Raw genomic sequence first — 21617 nt, 5'->3', positions numbered from 1 at the left:
CCACGGCTGTCTGATCCCACAGAAGCACTAAGAAAAGGTGGACAGGAAGCCTTCTGTGGGGCCAGCGCCATCACTAACTTCCCCTCTGCAGGGTGCCCGGGGGTCTGGCAGGCAGGAGCTGCAGGACACTTGTCTGGGGGCATTCAGCCTCCCTCAGCAGGGACTCCACCTCCTGCCTGGCCAGGGAACTGACTGCTGGGCCCACTGCTCATTTGGGATGCCCAGTTTCAGGCTGGTGCCTCACCCTGCCCTGTGTCTCTGGTATCCCATGCTGAAGCTTCCCTGGGTCAGGTACCCCTGGAATTAAACATGAGGTCTCCTTCAATTGTTGGCAAGAGCCGTCATCTGGCCAAGTGGGCCCTGAAATCTCTAACTGACACTTACTAGAGGTTTTCAACCCTCCGCCCTTGTTCCTGTCCCCCATCACTCCCACCTCTTGCCTTTTCCTGGTACCTGAACAGATGGTCTTGCTTCTCACCAGGATGCCCTGTTCTGGCACAGAGATTTCTGAAGCTTCCCTCAGCAGGTTGCCACCCTCCCTCCCTTTCCATCTTCCAAAAGCTGATCACATCTTTGTCTTTTCCTCTGTTACTTTCTTTGTCTATGGTGTTTTCTTTTTTGTGTAAGCCCTTTCCTGTTATTTCAATAGAGTTTAAGGGGGGAGCAGAGGTAAAAGCAGGCTTAACTACAAGTACCTCCATCTGTAATATTTAAATTATTTTTCTCCTTTATTCTTCCCAACTTGTGATTACGAAAAGGTTGAAGCTGCCGGGCACAGTGGCTCACGCCTATAATCCCAGCATTTTGGGAGGCCAAGGCGGGCGGATCACCTGAGGTCGGGAGTTCGAGACCAGCCTGACCAACACGGAGAAACCTCGTCTCTACTAAAAATACAAAATTAGCCAGGCGTGATGGCACATGCCTGTAATCCTAGCTACTCAGAAAGGCTGAGGCAGGAGAATCGCTTGAACTCGGGAGGTGGAGGTTGTAGTGAGCCAAGATCGCACCATTGCCCTCCAGCCTGGACAACAAGAGCAAAAGTCTGTTTCCAAAAAAGAAAAAAGGTTGAAACAAACAGAAAAGTTGAAAGAATAGTACAATCAACACCCATATGCTTTTTAAATGGGTGAGTAATGAGACTCGCCTGTAAACAGATCAGAGAAATTACAGAATTAGGATCTCTCCAACTTGATGATGAAAGCCTGAGATTTCAGGCCTTATAATAAGATTGGACAGGCTACTCTGTCTATGGAGTAGCCATTCTTGTATTCCTTTACTTTCTTAAGAAACTTGCTTTCAGTTAAAAAAAAAAAAAAAAAAAAAAAAAAAAGACTAGACGATGCTCCGTGCCCTGCTGCCCCACAAAGCCTCTGCGTGTCGGTTTATCAAAGATACTGTGACCAGGAGGGGCCCTGTGGCTTCGTGTCCTGCATCTCGGGGCCTGCAGCCTCCCAGCCAGGAGCAGCCTGGGTCTCGGTGGCTCCCTCAGCGGGTTCTCACCCCACCTACCAAAAGGCCTTGACACTTCACATGAAAGCCGCCGCTTACCCTACACACACTGCCACAGGGAGGCAGCTGTTGACTCGTTCCCCTTTGGGCCCTGCTCTGGGAACAGTCCCTTCTAGGCAGTTAACCTGTGAGTCATCAGGCTTATAGTTCCTCATAAAGAAACTAGCCCTAACTTCTACAACAGTCTAAGCCGTTCCTCGATTGGCTCTCCTCAGCTGAAACCACTCAGTCTATTTTACTGAAATCTTCCTTGTTTGTAGAGCTCCAGGCTCCTCCCTAGTTAGGAGAAAGCAATTCTATCCACTTTAAGCCTTTAGCTTTTAGTGCTCAAAGACATCTGAAGGCCAGGTGCAGTGGCTCATGCCTGTAATCCCAGCACTTTGGGAGGCCGAGGTGGGTGGATCACGAGGTCAGGATATCAAGATCATCCTGGCTAACACGGTGAAACCCCGTCTCTACTAAAAATACAAAACATTAGCCAGGTGTGGTGGTGGGCACCTGTGGTCCCAGCTACTCAGGAGGCTGAGGCAAGAGAATGGCGTGAACCCGGGAGGGGAAGCTTGCAGTGAGCTGAGATCACGCCACTGCACTCCAGCCTGGGCAACAGAGCCAGACTCTGTCTCAAAAAAAAAAAAAAAAAGACATCTGAGCACTTGCAAGATTATTCCTGTCTGTGCCAAGTAGGGCGTCCAGTTCAGTTCTGAGATGCTGCACCAGCACAGGTGGGTCCTGAGACAGTGTGACCCCAAGCACCTGGGCAGCCTCCCAGACAGATCCCAGGCTCCACCAACACCCACTTACCAGGATCAAAAAAAGGTAAGGTCTGGGGATCTGCCCTGTTTTAAAGTCTCTACCTGAACCTAGACTTGGTTTTGTGACTTCCCGGGATGTCTCCTTTGTTCTTTGAGTGAAGGGCTCTTGTTCATACCTCCAAATTCACCGGCAATCTCTCAGACCTTTAACTACGTCCAGAGTGAGTGGCAGGATAGGCACAGCCTATCTCTCAGTCATGATCTCAGTGCTCCACTGTTCTACCCTCCTTGGAAAGCATTAAGAATACTGATTCTTGGCCGGGCTCAGTGGCTCACACCTGTAATCCCAGCACTTTGGGAGGCCGAGGAAGGTGGATCACCAGGTCAGGAGATTGAGACCAGCCTGGCCAACATAGTGAAACCCCGTCTCTACTAAAAATACAAAAATTAGCTGGGCGTTGTGGCGGGCACCTGTAATCCCAGCTACTCGGGAGGCTGAGGCAGGAGAATCGCTTGAACCTGGGAGGCAGAGGTTGCAGTGAGCCAAGATCACACCATTGCACTCTAGCCTGGGTGACAAGGGTGAAAGTCTGTCTCCAAAAAAAAAAAAAAACCAGAATAGTGATTCTTCTTTCCTATTCTCTGACTTCGCCTCTAAACTCTAGTACAGAAGCCATGTGTGTTTGGGCTGTTTAGTTCAGAAGCAATGCCAAGATGTCACTGCTGCCTCAAAGTGGAATGAGCAAGGCCGGGCACAGTGGCTCATGCCTTTAATCCCAGCACTTTGGGAGGCCAAGGCGGGTGGATCACCTGAGGTCAGGAGTTCAAGACCAGCCTGGCCAACGTGGCGAAACCCCGTCTCTACTAAAAAAATACAAACAGCTGGGCATGGTGGTGGGTACCTGTAATCCCACTTACCCAGGAGGCTGAAGCAGGGGAATCACTTGAACCCAGGAGGCGGAGGTTGCAGTGAGCAGAGATGGCACCACTGCACTCCAGCCTCGGTGACAGAGCAAGACTCCATCTCAAAAAAAAAAAAAAAGCGGAATGAGCAGAGTTGGAGCAGATGGCAGTCATGCCCTGTAGCCACAGGAGGCAGCAGGCAGGGTTCGGACGCCCCTCCTGGCAGCATTCTTTCAGACACTGAACACAACCTTTGGACAGGCTGGGTGAACACAACCTTTGGACAGGCTGGGTGAACACAGCCTGTCCACTGCAGTCACAAAAACAAGCTCACTCGTCTAGCGAGAGATGCTAGTGTCCCAGCGATCCATCTGCCATCACGGATCCACCGTCACCTTGAACTAGAAGTTGGCTCCATTCACTGATTCTCACTGCCGCATGCCTAACCCTGCAGCACCCGCCCCAGACCCTTAGCCAGACACAACAGGCACTTTCTAAAGCCCAGCGGGGAGGGGTCTCAGAGCCTGAGCTCATGCCTGGGGTCAGGTGGCACCTTCACCCACCCCACAGACCCACTGTGCAACCTGAGGCACCAGAACTGGGTGTCACCCAGAGCACCTGCCTCCACTTTCTCCCTGCTCTGAGGCAGGCCCAGCACTCAGAAGCACCAGAGGTTTGGGGGTTGTAAACCAAAAGAAGGAAAAGATAAATAGCATGTCAACCAACTACTACCCAGGTCCTCAGAAGTCCAAATCCCAAGGCCTGGCTTAGGGGAAAATGCAGACTATTGTTCACCCAAAGGAGGGCAGTCAGAGGTGACAGGCAAGACCTGCAATCAGAGTCTGGTCACCCTCCCTTACTGGGATTATCCCAACCAAATGCCAGCTGATTCTACTTCACTCCATGTAGAAAGCTCGAGAATTTTGTCAGGAAGTTCAACCTTGAGTTGCCTGTAGTCCAGCACTACTAAAGGTTGATTTGAGGCAACAGATCCTCACCAGTGTCAAGGGCATGTCAATTACCCGTTCCTCTGCAGTATTCCAGGTGAAAGTTACATAAAGTGCAGGCTGAGTTAGGGAAGCACGGGCAAGGAGGCGCACTCACCCAGAGGGCTAAGGGCAGCTGCCACACTCTCCCCAACGTTCTTCAGGAAATTCACACTGGGATCCTCCGATGGACCAGAAGCTTTGATTTTTACAAAGATAAGATAAAGATATCTTTAATGCCTTGGATACCTGTCACAGTCCTGTCACCGTCTTGCCAAGGTCCCTGTGTTCCCGGGTGACCTTTAACCCGGACGTCTCGTCCAGTGGCCCACTCAGCATCCCCCTCTCCTTCCTCCCACTCGGCACCCGCTGGCCCTGCACAGAGAAGCATCCCCACTCTCCCGTGCCATCTCCCCTCATCTGCGACCCTGGTGCTCAGCAACCCCAGAGGCTCAGGCTCAGTACACTGTGAATATTGATCACATCCTTGAGTAAATATGTTATTTACTCAAAGTCAAGCAAACATCCCCATCTTTGTCCCAAAGGGTGAGGTGATTCATAGGACACAGTAACATTAATAACATCAGAATCCAAAAATCTAGACTACAAAGCTAAGGGGTAAGTCTTTAACTTACAACTATGTTTAAAAGGACTTCAGCAACTTTGGCTCTGTTCTTCCTGACAATCATCACAAAAGAGAACAAAGAGCATCAAAGATCCCTGGGCTGGAAGGGCCTCCCTGCCTGCACCTCAGGGTACCTCGAGAGGGCAGCCTTCGGAGGTGGGAAGGGCTGTGCAGGTAAATTTGTGGCCTCAGGCACTTAGGCACCTCAGTTTCCCCATTTGGGAAATGCAGAGATACTCCCCACTTTGCAGGGTTCTTGTGTGATTGTAGGACACTGGGAAGGTGGGGAGGTATCCTGAATTCTTGCCTTGCACACAGGCTGCCTGACTACTGTCACCAATCAGAAGCCGGTTCCAACGCAAGCCTCACCTGATTCCGCCGTGGGACCAGGGCGGGCATCCCCTGCACGAGGAGGACGTGGGCTCCAGTTTCCTGGTGGGCCCATTTCCCATCCTGGCCACCCGAAGTGCCCGTGTTTCACCTTCCGGAGCCAGCGGTTGTGTGAGAAGCCCTGGGGGAGGAATTAGCAGAGCGGCAGGCAGTGAGTGGGACAAGGTTCCCGCCACCCTGAGCCCACCCCAGGCCTGCAGAGAGGGCCTGCTCACCTCAGACAGGTGCCCGAAGGGGCTGGGGAATGCGAGCTTGGTGTGCCCCCGGTGCAAGCCCTTTCCCTCACAGACGCTACACAAGTCGTAGTCTGGGCAGACACTGCACTTGTAGCGGGTTCCTACCACGGGCCCATTGCAGCCATCACAGATCACGTTGGGGTGCACCATGTTGCGGGGCGCCTCCTGAGCACACGGTGGGCGGTGGTCCCGCCGGCACTCTTTTTTCTCTACAGGAAGGGTAGAGAGAGCCGCTAGGGTGGGGCCCCCTAAAGTCCTCCCCCTCTATCGTCACTGTGGGGCTGTCACTGCCAGCAAGGCCCCTGGCCCTGCTCTATCGTCACTGTGGGGCTGTCACTGCCAGCAAGGCCCCTGGCCCTGCTCTCCAGCATGGAGTCCACACAAAATTCAGCCACTTAGATGAGGGCAGCAGAGCAACCAAGAACCTGCTAGGAGGTTCCCAGTCCCTGTGTCTGTTACCCGGGAACTGTGGCGCAGGCAGCAGAGCAGCAGCAAGGAGCCCTGTCTGCACAGCTTTGGCCTTGCTCTTCACCCAAGCACCACGGCACCAGACCCCATCCCTAGAGTGAACTTCGACTTCTCTTTCTCAGGTCAGGCACAGCACTTAATATGTCTTTTTTTTTTTGTCGCCTAGGCTGGAATACAGTCATGTGATTTCGGCTCGTGGCAACCTCCGCTCTCCAGGTTTAAGCGATTCTCATCTCAGCCTCCTGAGTAGCTGCGACCAGAAGCGTGTACCACCACACCCGGCTAACTTCTGTATTTTTAGTAGCGACAAGGTTTCACCATGTTGGCCAGGCTGGTCTTAAACTCCTGACCTCAGGTGACCTGCCCGCCTCGGCCTCCCAAAGTGCTGGGATTACAGGCGTGAGCCACCACACCTGGCCTATGTCCCTGTCTTAAACAGCCCTCAAATTCCTGACCCCTTCACTGGTGGAACATCAAGCCCTGTTTTTTACTCAGCAGGGAACTGAGTACAAGCTGAGTTGGCTTCAGGCAGCCGCCAGAGCAGCCCCTTACCTTTAATGTAGATTCGGAAGATGTCATCCTTCACGTAGGACATGGCCATTGTCAATTCCTCGTCACTGGAAAAGGCAACCAAGTCCCCGTCCTCATCTAGATTGTTTAAAAGACAGCACATGAGCACCCAGGGGTTCTCAGCTGGACATAAGCTGCTGGATATGGGCTGGGGCCAGTATGAAAGGGACACTCACAGGGCTATAAACTGGAGCACACCTACGTGAGCCACGGAGGGCAGGAATGAGAGGCAAGACTGGCCCCTTGCTCTGGCACCTCCTGCAAGGTGAGTGCTCCAACCTGGGCCCTGGACCACAGCCCCATGCAGGGGGCGGAGGGCCTGTGCACAGGGGCAACAGCAGCTTCGGCTGCTGCACTTATTTAGCCTTGGGCCAGCTGCCTCTTCAGAAACGTGCCACCTCATTCCACATCTGACCAGGCCCATGTCCGTCTTCAACCGTGGGAGATCCCTGCCTGTGACCTGCTCCTGAGAGGCCCAGCCCCACAAAGGCCTTAGACTTCTAGTGGCTTGGGAGTAAAGGAGACGAGGGCATCTGCCTGCTTCTTTCCCTAACAAAGCTAAAAAACATGTATTTGTATGTAGTCTCCAGTTGTGACAGATACATGTGAGCTCAAATGGCTTTAAAGCACAACTGTGCAGACCAAACCACACCATCCACCATGGGTACAGGTGAGGCACCCAAAGATGCAAACAACCCAAATGTCTGTCAACTAATGAACAGGTAAACAAAACATGGCCTGTCCATACAACAGAGTATTATTCCTCCAAAAAAAAGTACTGATATGTGCCACAACACTGAACACATTACACTAAGTGAAAGAAACCACTTGCAAGACTACATTGTCTGATTCTATTTACATGAAATGTCCAGGATTGCAAGATGAATAGATATAGAAAGGAGGTTGCTGGGGGCATGTGGATAGGGGGGTGATAAAAGGTATATATAGCGTTTATAAGGTGATGAAAAGCTCTCACATTGAATATGGTCCACAAAACTATTAAAATGGTGAAAACCACTGACTTGTACACTAAATGGGTGAACCCTTACGTCAGTTACAGCTCAATAACATCACAATTTTTTTTTTTTTAAGAATAGGAGAGGGCCTGGCAGGCTGGCAGCACTCCAGAGGGAGGTCCTAGCACTGCCCCCTCCCAGGGGCCGGCCTTGGCCACCTCCCCCCGTCCTGGCCACAACCACCTCCCTAACCCCACCCCCAGCAGCCACTGGTCACACCAGCGCAGCAGGAAACAGTTCCGGGGCTTCTGTGCCTACACCAACGCTTCTGAAGAACGTTCTCGTCCACTTGCCAATGGGAAAACATCTGTACTCGACCTGGCCTGGAGCGTTCCGCCGGCAATCAGTGCCCTCCTCCCAGGCGCTGTCGCGGCGCTCGCGAGTCCCCCGCACCCCCGCGCTTGTTTACCCACGTCACTCCCTCCCCTCCGCCGGCGCTCCCCGGGCTCCTCCAGGGCATTATCTGAACCCACCACCTGGCGCAGCAAGATGTCAGTGTAACCCGAGTGCCCGCCTGACCACCCAGCTCCCGCGGAGAGCCAGAGAGTTCGCCCCGGCGCGTCCTTGCCAAAATCTCCAACAGCGCGGGGGATGGGGGGGCGTCTGACGCCCCCAGGCTCGAGCCCCCGGCCGGCAGGGCTCCACCGCCCCAGGGGGCCAACGGTGAGCAGCGGGTCCCGGCCTTGGTCACCACTCCAGTCACCAGGCCGGCTCCCATGGCCGAACTGGGGACCCATGCAGGCCACCGCCATCCAGGGAGCAGACCCCCTCACGGCCCGCCAGCATCGCCGAGAAGGGAGGGGGCAGCCACCCCGCGGCAGGAGGCCGTGCCCGGCCTGCGTCACCGCCCCCGCCGCTCCCCGGCCCGCTCACCGCGGTAGTGCGCCTGGAAGCCGCCGGGCCGCAGCGCGGGGAACAGGGCGGCCACCCGGCTCAGCAGCCGCTCGCAGGGCCCCGGACCTGCCGCAGCCTCGGCTTCCGCCTCAGGCTCGGGGCTGAAGCAGAAGCTGAAGCGGCGGATCTCGCGCGCCGCTTCCTCCTTGCCCAGAAGGTAGGCCTTCACGGTGAGCGACGCCATAGCGAGCCGCGAGCTGGCGGAACACGGGCCGTCCCGGTCGCAGCCGACGCGCGGCTTTTGTAGCGAACGCGGAGGCCCCGCCCCGCCGCGAGAGGGGCGGAGTCTTCCGCGCCCTCCCCGCCCCCGCCACCGTCGTCGCGGCGCGAGAGCCTCCCTGCAGAGGCCCCTTCACTACTCTCCCCTTCCCCGCTACCCCTCGCTCCAGGTCTCCCGGCCCCCTCATTGCTGACCCCTCTCTTCACTGCCCCGGTGCACCAAGGACCCCAAGAAACCGGCCCTGGCACTCATAGAGGCCTGGTCTCCAGCCTTTGCACCTGGAATCAGGGGACTGGCGGGGGTCCAGCCCAGCGCCCCTCCCAGGCTTGGGCCCGGCCATGACTCAGCAATATCCTCAGTTGGGGGTACCCAGTGCAGGGGGAGGGGGACACAGCCCCCACATCAGGAGGCTGCTAGGCCGCCCAGTGGGCACTGCTGACCAGAACAAGCTGGCTCGCAGAGTGCTGTTCCGACGCTGCCATGGTCAGCCTCCCGCGGTGGCAGCCCTCTTACAGCGCATAGCATCCTCGGTGATGGGCCCCTAACTGGGTTGAAGGACGGACCCAGACTCTGGCCTGAACACCAGAGAAGTTCCCAGTTTAGTAGGAGTGCAGTTGAGAGGTGTTGGAGGACCAGCTAAGGTCTCCTGAGTGTCAGTGGTCACCAAGTGTTCACTGCAGTCCAAGTGACTCCTTATAGGCTCCTCAGTTCAGCAGGTAATGCCCATGGCCCTGTGGGGGCTCAGGCCCGTTGGCCTTGTGGGCAGCCAAGGGGGTCAGCCAACAGCCTCCTCAGCTAGGAACGAAGAAACACTGCTTTATGCCACCAAAGTAACCTGTCCGCCAGAACTGGGGCAAGGAGAGGGGCAGGACGAGTGGTCACCCTCCGGAGCCTCCCAGGCAAGGTCCTGTGAATAGGAGGTCAGAACCTGCTGGGTCCAACTCATGCCACTTCAGGCCAGGCCTTGCAGGAGCTGGAGAAACCTCCCAGGGGAGGAAACCCAGAGGGAGGGAAGAGTGGCTGGATGGGGCCAGTCAGGTGCGAAGGTGATGTGTGCGCACAGCAGGGGCTGGTCCACAGGTGTGAATAACCCTTCCCGGAGGGCTCCGAAGTGGGCAAGGCTTCCACCCTGCCCAGAGCAGCCCTGTGGAGAGGGTTCAGGCCTCTCCCTGCATCCGGCGGGGGAGAGTGGAAAATGCCCCAGGGCCTGCTGGAGCCACTGCCTTGCAGACAGGGGCAGGGGACACAGAGGGGTGTGCTGGCAGAGGCTGCGGCCTACAGACAGGTGCTGGCCAAGCGTGACTCAGCAGCCCAGGCGCCTGAGAGCCACGTGGCCCCCGCCGAGGGCCGGCTTTCCTGCCCCAGCCCACGGCTATGGCCCGGTCTGAGTAGGGTGAGGACACAAGGAAAACCCTCTGGCTCTGGGAACATAGCTTTGAGGAAGCGCTCAAGGCGCCCCACTCACCCCCAAGAAGGAGCTCCTTTGCCTTCTCGCCATTTGGCCCGTTTGGGATCGCGGGAAGTTTCCGCGGGGGCTGGGGGCAGGTGAAGAGACTCGGGGGAGGTGGGGGGAGGGGAGAAGGAAGCACAGAAGGGGGGTCTTTGGGAAGCTGGGGTGGAGACCCCGGCTCTGGCCCTTCCCCACACGCCTTGTGGCCCCAGCGGCCGCCCTGCCCCCACGCGAGGCCGAGGCCTCCCGGAGGTAAACAAGGCGCGGCGGGAACCCCCTGGCAGGGCCCTCTCCTCCCGCCGCGGAGGTCAGGTGGTCTGGCCGGCAGTGAGTCAGCGTCCCATGACGGCTGTCGTAATAGGGGGATCCCCGGCCCCTGCTGCCACCCATCTCAGTGACCTCTTACCTGGAGGCTGGGCTGGGGAGTGGCTCCGGGGTCCCCGTGAGTCCCCTGAGCAGGAAGAGCGTGTGCAGCGGCTGGAGCCAAAGAGACACTCTCCCCCTTCTGGCCTCTGACTCCTTCGCCTTTCCCGATGCAGTCCCACCCCGCAAGCTCCCCGCGTCCATTGGCCCCCTTCCCACCCTCCAGGGCCCGGCGTGCATGCCCAGGGAAAGCTCGGCACCTGAGCCGCGAGACCCACTATGGACCAGCCTCTCATTTCCTCATCTTTCAAATGGGGCTGAAGTGGGAGGATTTGGGCTGCCCTCCCAGGCAATGCCCCGTGGGTGTGCGAGTTGTTTAGCTGCTTTGGGGGCTGTAAGCTGGGAGCTCAGGGCAGGACAGAGACTGCAGGGGGGCTGAGGTGAAAGAGTGTGGAGGGCACCAGAGGCCTGAGCCAAGCGCCCAGTGGTCCCAGGAGACCAGCCGGGGCAGTCACAGGGGTGGTCTGGTTCTGTCTGTTGCTGCCCAGCATGTTGTAACCACCTCCTCAGTTCCCCCTTCCCCTTCCCAAATAATCCTATGCCTTGGCAGTGGTGTTCCCAGGTTCGCTTCTTTTCTTCGGGGTGTGGAGTCAAGTGTCCGCGTGGGTGCTGGGGCAGCCAGAGACAAGGCCACTGAGGGATTCAGGCTGCACCGCTCTGGGCCATCTTTAGGGAGACTGACAATCACAGGGGACACAGGGGATGAGTTCCTCTACAGAGGTCCTGGTCTGTGTGGGGGCCTCCAGGCCTTCTGCGCTGCAGCCACTCCCTTCCACTCACACTCCCTGCCGTCTTCCTAATCATGCCAGCTCATTCTACCTGGTGACTTTTCCCTGGCTCTCCCTTTGGTCCAAAACCCTTTCCACTCCTGCCCTACATGGCAACTTCCCACCCTAAATGTCTCCTCCTGAGTGGGGCCTTCCTTGACCACTCCCTAGGAAAAATCCCCAGGCACTGGACATCACTTTTTTCTTTTTTTTTTTTTTTTTTTTTGAGACAGTCTCTGTCACCCAGGCTGAAGTGCAGTGGCACGATCTCGGCTCACTGCAACCTCCGCCTCCCAGGTTCAAGCAATTCTCCTGCTCCTGCCCCAGTCTCCCAAGTAGCTGGGACTACAGGTGCCCGCCACCAAGCCTTGCTAATTTTTGTATTTTTAGTAGAGATGGGTTTCACTATGTTGGCCAGGCTGCTCTTGAACTCCTGACCTCAGGTGATCCGCCCACCTCGGCCTCCCAAAGTGCTGGGACTGCAGGCGTGAGCCACCAGCCCGGCCAGACATCACCCCCTTTTAGCCCTTTCAGACAAGCCCAAAGCCCAGGCAAGAGGTGCTGGGGCCATGGGAAGGGGCATGCCCACAAGGGGTTTGCAAAGATCTTTCTAAAAGAAAAGGAGTTCAAGTCATGGACAGACATGGTTAGAGAATTCAGTGATGCCAAGTTGTCAGGCCTGAGAGCCCCAGGGACCCTCTCCTACTGGAAGCCCAGAGCTGCAGAAAGAGGTCCCCCGGGCTGGGCGAATTTCACCAAATAAATTCAAATATGGCCTGCCTCCGGACGGGGGCGAGACCCTGGGCCCTCAGGGGCACTGAGGGGTCGCCTGTGCCGGGGGACATCGCCACTTGGGGGCGGCCCTCGCCAACCGCGGAGTGGGGAAAAGGGGGAGGGATGGAGGACGAACGCCCCGCGGTGTCTAAAGGCACAACGCGGAGCAGGAACCACAGCCCTGGCCCCCAGAAAGCACGCGCGGCCCGGGGCAGAACCTGCCGGGGTTCCAGCTCGGGGCGCAAGGGATGTGGGGGTCACTGGAAGAAGGGGCGCGGGCCGCCCGTGGGGAGGAGACTGGACCCGAACCCGAACCGCCCCACCCGAGCGGCGACGCCAGCGCTGACCCCAGGCGTGTCCCGGCCCCTGGCGCAGCTCCGGCCCAACCGTGCACGCCCGCGGGCGCTTCCCCTGCCCCAGGCGCGACGCCTCGCACCCGCGTCGGAAGTAGCCTGCCCGGGGCCACCGGCCCGCAAGTCCCCGGTGTTCTCGAGGTCCCTGCCTCATTGTCCCGCGCACCTGTAGCCGGCAGGAGGGGCTGAGAGGTGGGTCGCGCTGGGACCTAAGGCCCCGGCCCCTCGCCAGCCTCTCCCTTCCTCCGTCACCCGGTGGCCGGAGACCCGGGGGCACTGCTGGGGTACCCCAAAGCACAAGGCCAGCCTGAGTGCGGAAGGTCCTGAAAAGACAGAGGGGGCGGCGACAAGGAGTAGGGAGGGGGGCTGGAGGAAGACGGCAAAGTGACCCCGGAAGGGTCCAGGCGCCCCAAGCCCATCGAAGACTGGAGGCTCTCAGTGGCGCCTGGGGGGACTGTGGGAAAAGCAGCTCAAGAAGGGGAATCTGGAGCGAGGTAGGGGAGAGGTCAGCATGGCCTTCTCTAGGAGCGCCAGCCCCAGAGAGAGCGATGACAGGCCGCACCGGGAGTACCCCGTCTATACTGAACGGGTCAGGAGTGTGGGATCCCGTGGAGGGGGCTGCCCCCGCAGCAGGAGCGATGGCCCTCTCGCTCCCCTCCACCTGCTCCCATCGAAAACCTTCTGGAAGCGGCCAGGCACGGTGGCTCACGCCTGTAATCCCAGCACAGGTGGGCAGATCACGAGGTCAGGAGTTCGAGACCAGCCTGGCCAACAGAGTGAAACCCCATCTGTACTAAAAATAAAAAATATTAGTTGGGCGTGGTGGCAGGTGCCTGTAGTCCCAGCTAGTCGGGAGGCTGAGGCAAGAGAATTGCTTGAGCCTGGGAGGCGAAGTTTGCAGTGAGCTGAGATGGCGCCACTGCACTCCAGTCTTGGTGTCTCAACAAAACAAAACAAAACAAAGAAAACCTTCTGGAAGAATTATCTGACTTTGAGGATCTAACCCTTCTTGCTCCCAGTGCTTCCCAGCAGGGCCCGCACCCCAGGACGGGTACTTACCGCAGTCCCCCACCTCCAGCTCTGCACACTCACAGCCCAGTGCCTGCTCTTCCCCCTCAGCCTCCTGACCAGACTCAGCTCTTCGACCTCCCTGCGAGTCCCTGTGCACCCACTTTGTTCTGTGCCTGTCCCTGCCCTGACTATGTGGGCTCAGGTAGTTTTGTGGGGTGTGTGGATGTTGTGTGGGAGTGTATGTGTGTCCCGTGTGTCCCATGTGTTATAACCCTGATGCCCTGGAGCAGAAGGCGTGGGGTCATCTGTGGATAAAGGCTGGTATTGAAGCAGGGTCCCCCACCTGTGTTAGGCCACCACGTACTTTTGCGTACAGGTAGGGTGAGGTAAACCCATGGCCCAAGCTTGGCCAACCAGAGCACTGTAGCACCCTGGTCAGGGATGGACATGTGACCCACACTGGCGGATGAAATGCACACTGGGGTCATCTGGAAGCAGGAGCCTTGGGGAGGGGGGAATCCTGAGCAGATCAAAGCTTGATCTCAGTATCTGACTCCTGGATCCAGGCTGGCCTAATGCTGGATTATAAAACGGCTTAAGCCAGTTGATTGTGGTTTTTGTCAATTGTATCCAAGAGTAGTGACCCATGCCGTGTACCCCATGCCTGCTCCAGGTTTTCTTTTCTTTTTTTTTTTTCGAGACAGAGTCTTGCTCTGTTGCCCAGGCTGGAGTACAGTGGCTTGATCTCTGCTCACTGCAACCTCCACCTCTCGGATTCAAGCAATTCTTGTGCCTCAGCCTCCCAAGTAGCTGGGATTACAGGCGCCCACCACCATATCCGGCTAATTTTTGTATTTTTAGTAGAGATGGGGGGTTTCACCATGTTGGCCAGGCTGGTCTTGAACTCTTGGCCTCAAGTGATCCACCCACCTCAGCCTCCCAAAGTACTGGGATTACAGGCATGAGCCACCACACCCGACCTGCTCTAGGGTTCCTGATGGCAGTGATGGTCACAATACAGGCCAGAAACCTGGGAGTCAGCTATGACCATGTGCTCCCCCTCAAGCCACCAGCAGTTCCTGTTGATTGTACTTTCTGGCAATAGCAACAGTAATAATACACATGTAGCACATCTTTTATGCCAGGAAACATTCTAAATATTTTAATTTTTAGAGACAAGGTCTCACTTTGGTCCCCAGTCTGGAGTGCAGTGGTATGATCATGGTTCATGGCAACCATGATCTTCTTGGGCTCAAGCGATCCTCCCACCTCGGCCTCCTAAAGTGCTGGGATTAGAGGTGTGAGCCACCTCACCCAGCTTGAATATTTTTCTGCATATTAACTCACCTGTTCAGTTAAGGTGAGACCATGTGATTAATTCTGGCCAAGGACCTGAGCCGGAAGAGCCATATATCACCCATACGCCAAGCATTTATTTATTTGCCAGTGCCAAAGCTTCTAGAGCTCTCTTTCTCTTTGCCAAGAAAGCCCTTGATTTTCACATGGTTATGCCTGTAGCCTGGGCAGGAACTACAATGAGCAGAGACCCCAGGGGACCCTTGAAGGGTATACAGCTTTGAGTATACTTTTATTAGATCAGAGAAATTTGGGGTTGTTAGAGCAGCATAATCCAGTCTATCCTGGCTGATTATCCCCACAGGCACAGAAGGGACTAAGTTGCTGTTAACGGACAGAAGCAGAATTATGAACCCAGAAGGGCCATTCTCTAGGACATCTTGACCTCAGTGATGTACATTCTCCAAAGACTGCGCTGAATCCATCTACTTCTCCTAACTCCATTCCCCACCCCTCTGACCCTCCATTCCAGACTTTCCCCTGGATGGTTATGTCAGGGAGGAAAAGCTTTTCCTCTGCCCTCTTAGATTCAGCATCTGGGGGCCTGCAAATTAAACTGACAAAAGACAAATTAGCAAGAGAAACGGAGTTGTGTAGCTTTATGTTTTTTGTTTGAGACGGAGTCAGTATTGCCCAGGCTGGTCAGGAACTCTTACGGTAGGAGGATCCTCCCACCTCTGCCTCTCAAGTACCTGGGACTACAGGTTCACACCACCACCCCGACAGACATTTTTATTCATGTACTAGGAGGTTAGAATTGGAGAGCTCGTAAACCAACAAAAGGTTGGGGGAAAGGGCACTTGGGGAAAACAAAGGACTTCTAGGAAAGATAATATGCTAGTTTTGTGACAGTGTCTGTTTGCCTGTGGTGCCATCTCTGGTGGTAAGAGTCCCTTGTTGTTCCCAGGGAGGGGGCTTATCTGTTTCCTCTTATTCTCTCCAGCCCCTTTCCACGCCTGCCCAAAAGGTTATATTTTATTTTATTTTATCTTATTTTATTTTATTTTGAGAAAAGGTCTCACTCTGGCCCAGGCTGAAGTGCAGTGGCAATCAGAGCTCACTGTAACCCAGGAGTCAAATGATCCTTCCGCCTCAGCCCCCTGAGCAGCTAGGACTACAGGCACATGCCAACATGCCTGGCTTTTATTATTATTTTTTTTAATTTCTCACAGAGAGGAGGGTCTCGCTGTGTTAACCAGGCTTGTCTGAAGCTCCTGGCCTTGTGTGGCAAATGCTCATTTTAAACTACAAATACGACCCCAGCCTCCACTCCTCTTCTTGTTTTACACTTTATGCACAGCTTTAAAGGTCAAAACCCAAATTCAGTTCCCCACACTGTGTACTAGGTCCTGCAAGCTGTGCTCTGCCCTGCCCAGGTCTGCCCCAGGGCCAGCTTTCCTGGTACTCACAAATCACCTCCCGCTACCCAGGCCGTCCACCCCTACAGGCATGGTTAATTTTCCCATTACAAGTTGTCAGAGTCCCATGGACTCTGATAAGGTGGCTGTGGATGGGACTATAGTAAGACAGTGAGGAGGTCAATGTCAGTGCACATATGTCTGTATCGTTAGTGACATGTGTGTTTGGTACATGGTGAATATACAGAACATTTGCTATGAATGAAACAGCCAGCTGCCAGGTGAGGTGAGGCTTTAGGGCAGGGCTTCCAAACTTTTACTGTGCCAGGGACACCCTTGGCCTCTGCAGAAGATGAAGGACCCCTGGTTAGAAACATGCTTTTTTTCTTTTTCTTTTCTTTTTTTTTTTTTTTGAGAACCATGTTTTGAATGCATTAGATTACCAAAAAAAATTAATATTGAAATGCAAACGTCAAAATATAAAAACACGGCCATTTGCTCTTTTCCTAGACTAGCTATGGCTGGGCCTGGTCAAGCCTTGCCAGGCTGAGGCTGTGCAGTTCCAACCATCAACCTTGGAAGAGCTGTCTTGGAGGCAGGCAGGTCTAGAGCCCCACGTGCCATGGGACCTAAACCGAGAGCAAGCCTGGGCCTGGGCACTGGATAACTTCCCTGTGCTGAGCCGCCACTCCTGCCGATGCCATCGGCTCTACGGGAGCGCTGCTGCGAGCTGGCTGCTGCACTGCGCCTCCACTGGGCACGGAGCCCTTCCCGGATATGAGAGGGGCCAAAAATGGCCTCGACACTCCCATGTCCAGAAGTCAACGGCTGAAACCACAGACGGGCTCCAGTCACCTCAAGAAGACGCAGATGCTACCGATGGTGAGGTCCAAAGCGGCCTGAAGCAGCCTGGAGATGCCAGCGCCTGCGGAGGTGGAAGTACACATGCCCGGGCGCCTTCTGCAGTCCAGGCCGCCTCCGGAAGCTGCTGAAAACCTAGGATTCCATCAGGAAGGAACCGCTGAAAACCTAGGATTCCATCAGGAAGGAGCCCGAAAAGGAGAGGAACCCCAGCCTTTCTGCACGCCTGCAGTACGACCCGCTTCAACTGCGGCCCTGGAAGGAGCCCGAGGCACCCAGTGGGGGCCCTCATGCCGTCCGTCCCTGCGGACATTTGCACTGGAACTGTGCCCTGCACGCATAAGAGGCTTGAGGTCTGTGCGGTGGAGATCATTCCTTAATCTGTTCTTTGTCTCCTGAGCGTCCTAAACATTTTTCATTTAGAAATACTTTCTTCATGGAGGGGCGGGCGCGGTGGCTCACGCCTGTAATCCCATCACTTTGGGAGGCCGAGGTGGGCGGATCACGAGGTCAAGAGATCGAGACCATCCTGGCTAACATGGTGAAACCCCGTCTCTACTAAAAATACAAAAAATCAGCCGGGCGCGGTGGTGATGGACGCCTGTAGTCCCGGCTACTCGGGAGGCTGAGGCAGGAGAATGGTGTGAACCCGGGAGGCGGAGCTTGCAGTGAGCCGAGATGGCGCCACCGCACTCCAGCCTGGGCGACAGAGAACGCCGTTCGCCCATCCGTCCAGAAGGAAGGAAAAGGCCATGGAGACCAAGGGGGTGGGGTCACGGTTTCCCCTCCCCTCCCCCTCAGAAGTCCGAAGATAAATAGGCTTAGAAAGAGAGGAAAGAAATTTCTTGGTTTGCATCTCACTCACCCTTTCTCAAGCCCCATGTTGCACGCCAAACTGTTGTAGGACTTTCTCCTTAGTTCAGCTAAAAGCCAGGTTCCTGTGCCGCGGCCATGGGAGATTAATCTCGCAGACACTTTGAAGGGTGAGAAAAATGGAATTTTTTGGGCAAGAAGGAAAAAAAGGGAAACAGGGACTCTCAGCAAAGAGAGAGAGAGTCCCGCTAGCTGGTTTCTCGCCTCAGATATAGAATCCCAAGTTCCACCCCGGAACAGAAGAGACCAAGCTCCTCCCCCTGCAAAGCTCCTCCCCCTGCAAAGCTCCTCCCCCTGCAAAGCTCCTCCCCGCTGCAGAGCTTCTGTGGCTCTACCCAGTTCTTCCAGTGCTTAGGCAGGTGTGGGAGTTTCTCCCGGACCTCTTTTTTTTTTTTTTTTTCTTTTCTTTGAGACGGAGTCTCGCTCTGTCACCCAGGCTGGAGTGCAATGCCGTGATCTCGGCTCACTGCAAGCTCCGCTTCCCGGGTTCACGCCATTCTCCTGCCTCAGCCTCCGGAGTAGCTGGGACTACAGGTGCCCACCACCACTCCTGGCTAATTTTTTTGTATTTTTAGTAGATGGGGTTTCACCGTGTTAGCTAAGATGGTCTCGATCTCCTGACCTCGTGATCCGCCCGTCTCGGCCTCCCAAACCGGGACCCCTTTATACTTGGCTGTCTCACTTGGATTACAGGCGTAGGTCACAGTGCCCAACTGAGTCACTTATTTTTTTTTCCTTAAAAAAATTATTGGCTCGCAGACACATAAAAAAATGCTCATCATCACTGGCCATCAGAGAAATGCAAATCAAAACCACACTGAGATAGCATCTCACACCAGTTAGAATGGCAATCATTAAAAAGTCAGGAAACAACAGGTGCTGGAGAGGATGTGGAGAAATAGGAACACTTTTACACTGTTGGTGGGACTGTAAACTAGTTCAACCATTGTGGAAGGCAGTGTGGCGATTCCTCAGGGATCTAGAACTAGAAATACCATTTGACCCAGCCATCCCATTACTGGGTATATACCCAAAGGATTATAAATCATGCAGCTATAAAGACACATGCACACGTATGTTTATTGCGGCACTATTCACAATAGCAAAGATTTAGAACCAACCCAAATGTCCATCAATGATAGACTGGATTAAGAAAATGTGGCACATATACACCATGGAATACTATGCAGCCATAAAAAAGAATGAGTTCATGTCCTTTGTAGGGACATGGATGAAGCTGGAAACCATTCTGAGCAAACTATCACAAGGACAGAAAACCAAACACCACATGTTCTCACTCATAGGTGAGTGAGAACTGAACAATGAGAACACTTGGACACAGGGTGGGGAACGTCACACACTGGGGCCTGTCATGGGGTAGGGGAAGGGGGGAGGGATAACATTAGGAGATATATCTAATGTAAATGATGAGTTAATGGGTGCAGCACACCAACGGGGCACATGTATACATATGTAACAAACCTGCACGTTGTGCACATGTACCCTAGAACTTAAAGTAAAATAAAAAATAAAAATAAATAAAAATTTAAATTTAAATAAAAAAAAAATTGTTGGCCCGGTGCGTTGGCTCATGCCTGTAATCCCAGCACTCTGGGGGGCCCAAGTGGGCAGATCACCTGAGGTCAGGAGTTAGAGACCAGCCTGGCCAACATGGTGAAACCCCATCTCTACCAAAAATACAAAAATTAGGCTGGGCGTCCCCGGTGGCTCACACCTGTAATCCCAGCACTTTGGGAGGCCGAGGCAGGTGGATCACCTGAGGTCAGGAGTTCGAAACCAGCCTGACCAACATGGTGAAACCCCGTCTCTGCTAAAAATACAAAAATTAGCCGGGTGTGGTGGCACATGCCTGTAATCTCAGCTACTCAGGTGGCGGAGGCAGGAGAATCGCTTGAACCCGGGAGGCGGAGGTTGCAGTGAGCCGAGATCACTCCACTACACTCCAGCCTGGGCCAGGGAGCAAGACTCCGTTTCAAAAAAAAAAGGCCAGGCGCAGTGGCTCATGCCTGTAATCCCAGCACTTCGGGAGGCCGAGGCAGGTGGATCACAAGGTCAGGAGTTCGAGACCAGCCTGACCAACATGGTGACACCCCATCTGTACTAAAAATACAAAAAAATTAGCCGGGCTTGGTGGCGTGCATCCATAATCCCAGCTACTCAGGAGTATGAGGCAGCAGAATTGCTTGTATCCGGGAGGCGGAAGTTGCAGTGAGCCGAGATTGTGCCACCGCACTCCAGCCTGGGCGACAGAGCGACACTCTGTCTCAAAAAAAAAAAAAAAAAAAATAGCCGGGCGTGGTGGCGGGCGCCTATAATCCCAGCTACTCGGGAGGCTGAGGCAGGAAAATCGCTTGAACCTGGGAGGCCAAGGTTGCAGTGAGCCGAGATGGTGCCACTGCACTCCAGCCTGGGCGACAGACCGAGACTCCATCTTTAAAAAAAAAAAAAAAAAAAGCCGTAGTGGTGGCTCACGCCTGTAATCCCAGCACTTTGGGAGGCCGAGGCAGGTAGATCACGAGGTCAGGAGATCGAGATCATCCTGGCTAACACGGTGAAACCCCGTCTCTACTAAAAATACAAAAAATCAGCCGAGCGCGGTGGTGGGTGCCTGTAGTCCCAGCTACTCGGGAGGCTGAAGCAGGAGAATGGCGTGAACCCGGGAGACGGAGCTTACAGTGAGCCCAGATGGTGCCACTGCACTCCAGCCTGGGCGACAGAGCGAGACTCCGTCTCAAAAAAAAAATAAGATAAAATAAATAAATAAATAAATTACAAAAAAATTTGTTTTAAAATTTTTAATTTTATACAGATGAGGTGTCACTATGTTGCCCAGGCAGGTCTTGAACTGAGGAGCTCAAATGATCCTCCTGCCTCAGCCTCTCAAAGTGCTGGGATTACAGGCATGAGCCACCACACCGGGCCTGGGTGACTTTTTGTTTTGTTTTGTTTTGAGACCGGAGTCTCCCTCTGTCGCCCAGGCTGGAGCGCAGTGGCGCGATCTCGGCTCACTGCAAGCTCCGCCTCCCGGGTTCACGCCATTCTCCTGCCTCAGCCTCCCAAATAGCTGGGACTACAGGCAGCTGCCACCACGCCCGGCTAATTTTTTGTATTTTTTAGTAGAGAGGGGGTTTCACCGTGTTAGCCAGGACGGTCTCGATCTCCTGACCTCGTGATTCACCTGCCTCGGCCTCCCAAAGTGCTGGGATTACACCAGCATGAGCCACCGCACCCAGCCTCTGGGTGACTCAGTTTTAACATTAAGTAACTCATTAACAATTTCTAAGTCCCTTTATGTCACAACCTAAGTGAAAAGCCCTTATCCTTTGCCACAAATAGAAGACACCTGTGAAAACACGACAGTTTCCTCTAGAAGGCTCCTACAAGCCCCAGTCTCTAGTTCGAAAAGTTCCAGGAGCACTGAGTGGGGAGCCCTGTCCTTTAACACGGGGCCTCAGGATCCAGCCCACTTCAACCTCTGGCTCGGCCACCCCCTTCTTGGCATCAATCTCTCTGTGGGGGAATTGTCCAGACCCCTCGAAGCTCCCGATTCCACCCAGCCCCAGGTGTGGGCCGGGGCTGAACTAGGAAGACAAAGCCGCATTCAATCTCAGTCTGCGTCCAGCCCCTCGGGCCTCCCCCGGGCCGGGGTGGGGGGGGGGAGGGCAGAGGTCCCTGCAGCCTCCACCGGGAACCGGGCCCCTAGGACTGGGAGGTCCAAGCCGGCAGCGGCCCAGGCGCTGCCTAAAGCCTGCCCAGAGGCGGCGCTGGGCCAGTCCCTTTATAATTTGCCCCCTTCCCGGT

The 21617-nt window shown here is 55.0% G+C and overlaps 1 protein-coding gene across 2 annotated transcripts in view; it reads right to left on the bottom strand.

The window, feature by feature from the left end:
- The window catches only part of SQSTM1 (sequestosome 1), a 29391-nt gene that overhangs the window by 6173 nt on the left and 1601 nt on the right, over window positions 1-21617 (bottom strand). The window contains exons 1-5 of one of the 2 annotated variants that reach the window (XM_054489718.2): window positions 8329-8623; window positions 6422-6517; window positions 5381-5610; window positions 5145-5286; window positions 4269-4349 (exon numbers count right to left, since the gene is read on the bottom strand). In XM_054489718.2, the coding sequence (XP_054345693.1) occupies window positions 4269-4349; window positions 5145-5286; window positions 5381-5610; window positions 6422-6517; window positions 8329-8533 (754 nt within the window). In that variant the 5' untranslated portion in view covers window positions 8534-8623. Of the gene's footprint in view, window positions 1-4268; window positions 4350-5144; window positions 5287-5380; window positions 5611-6421; window positions 6518-8328; window positions 8624-21617 lie in introns of those variants that run through there. The other variant, XM_054489722.2, reaches the window with a different exon arrangement.

This window comes from Pongo pygmaeus, chromosome 4 (genome assembly GCF_028885625.2).
Source record: "Pongo pygmaeus isolate AG05252 chromosome 4, NHGRI_mPonPyg2-v2.0_pri, whole genome shotgun sequence".
Lineage (NCBI taxonomy): Eukaryota > Metazoa > Chordata > Mammalia > Primates > Hominidae > Pongo > Pongo pygmaeus.
This window is presented reverse-complemented; position numbering and strand designations above follow the sequence as displayed.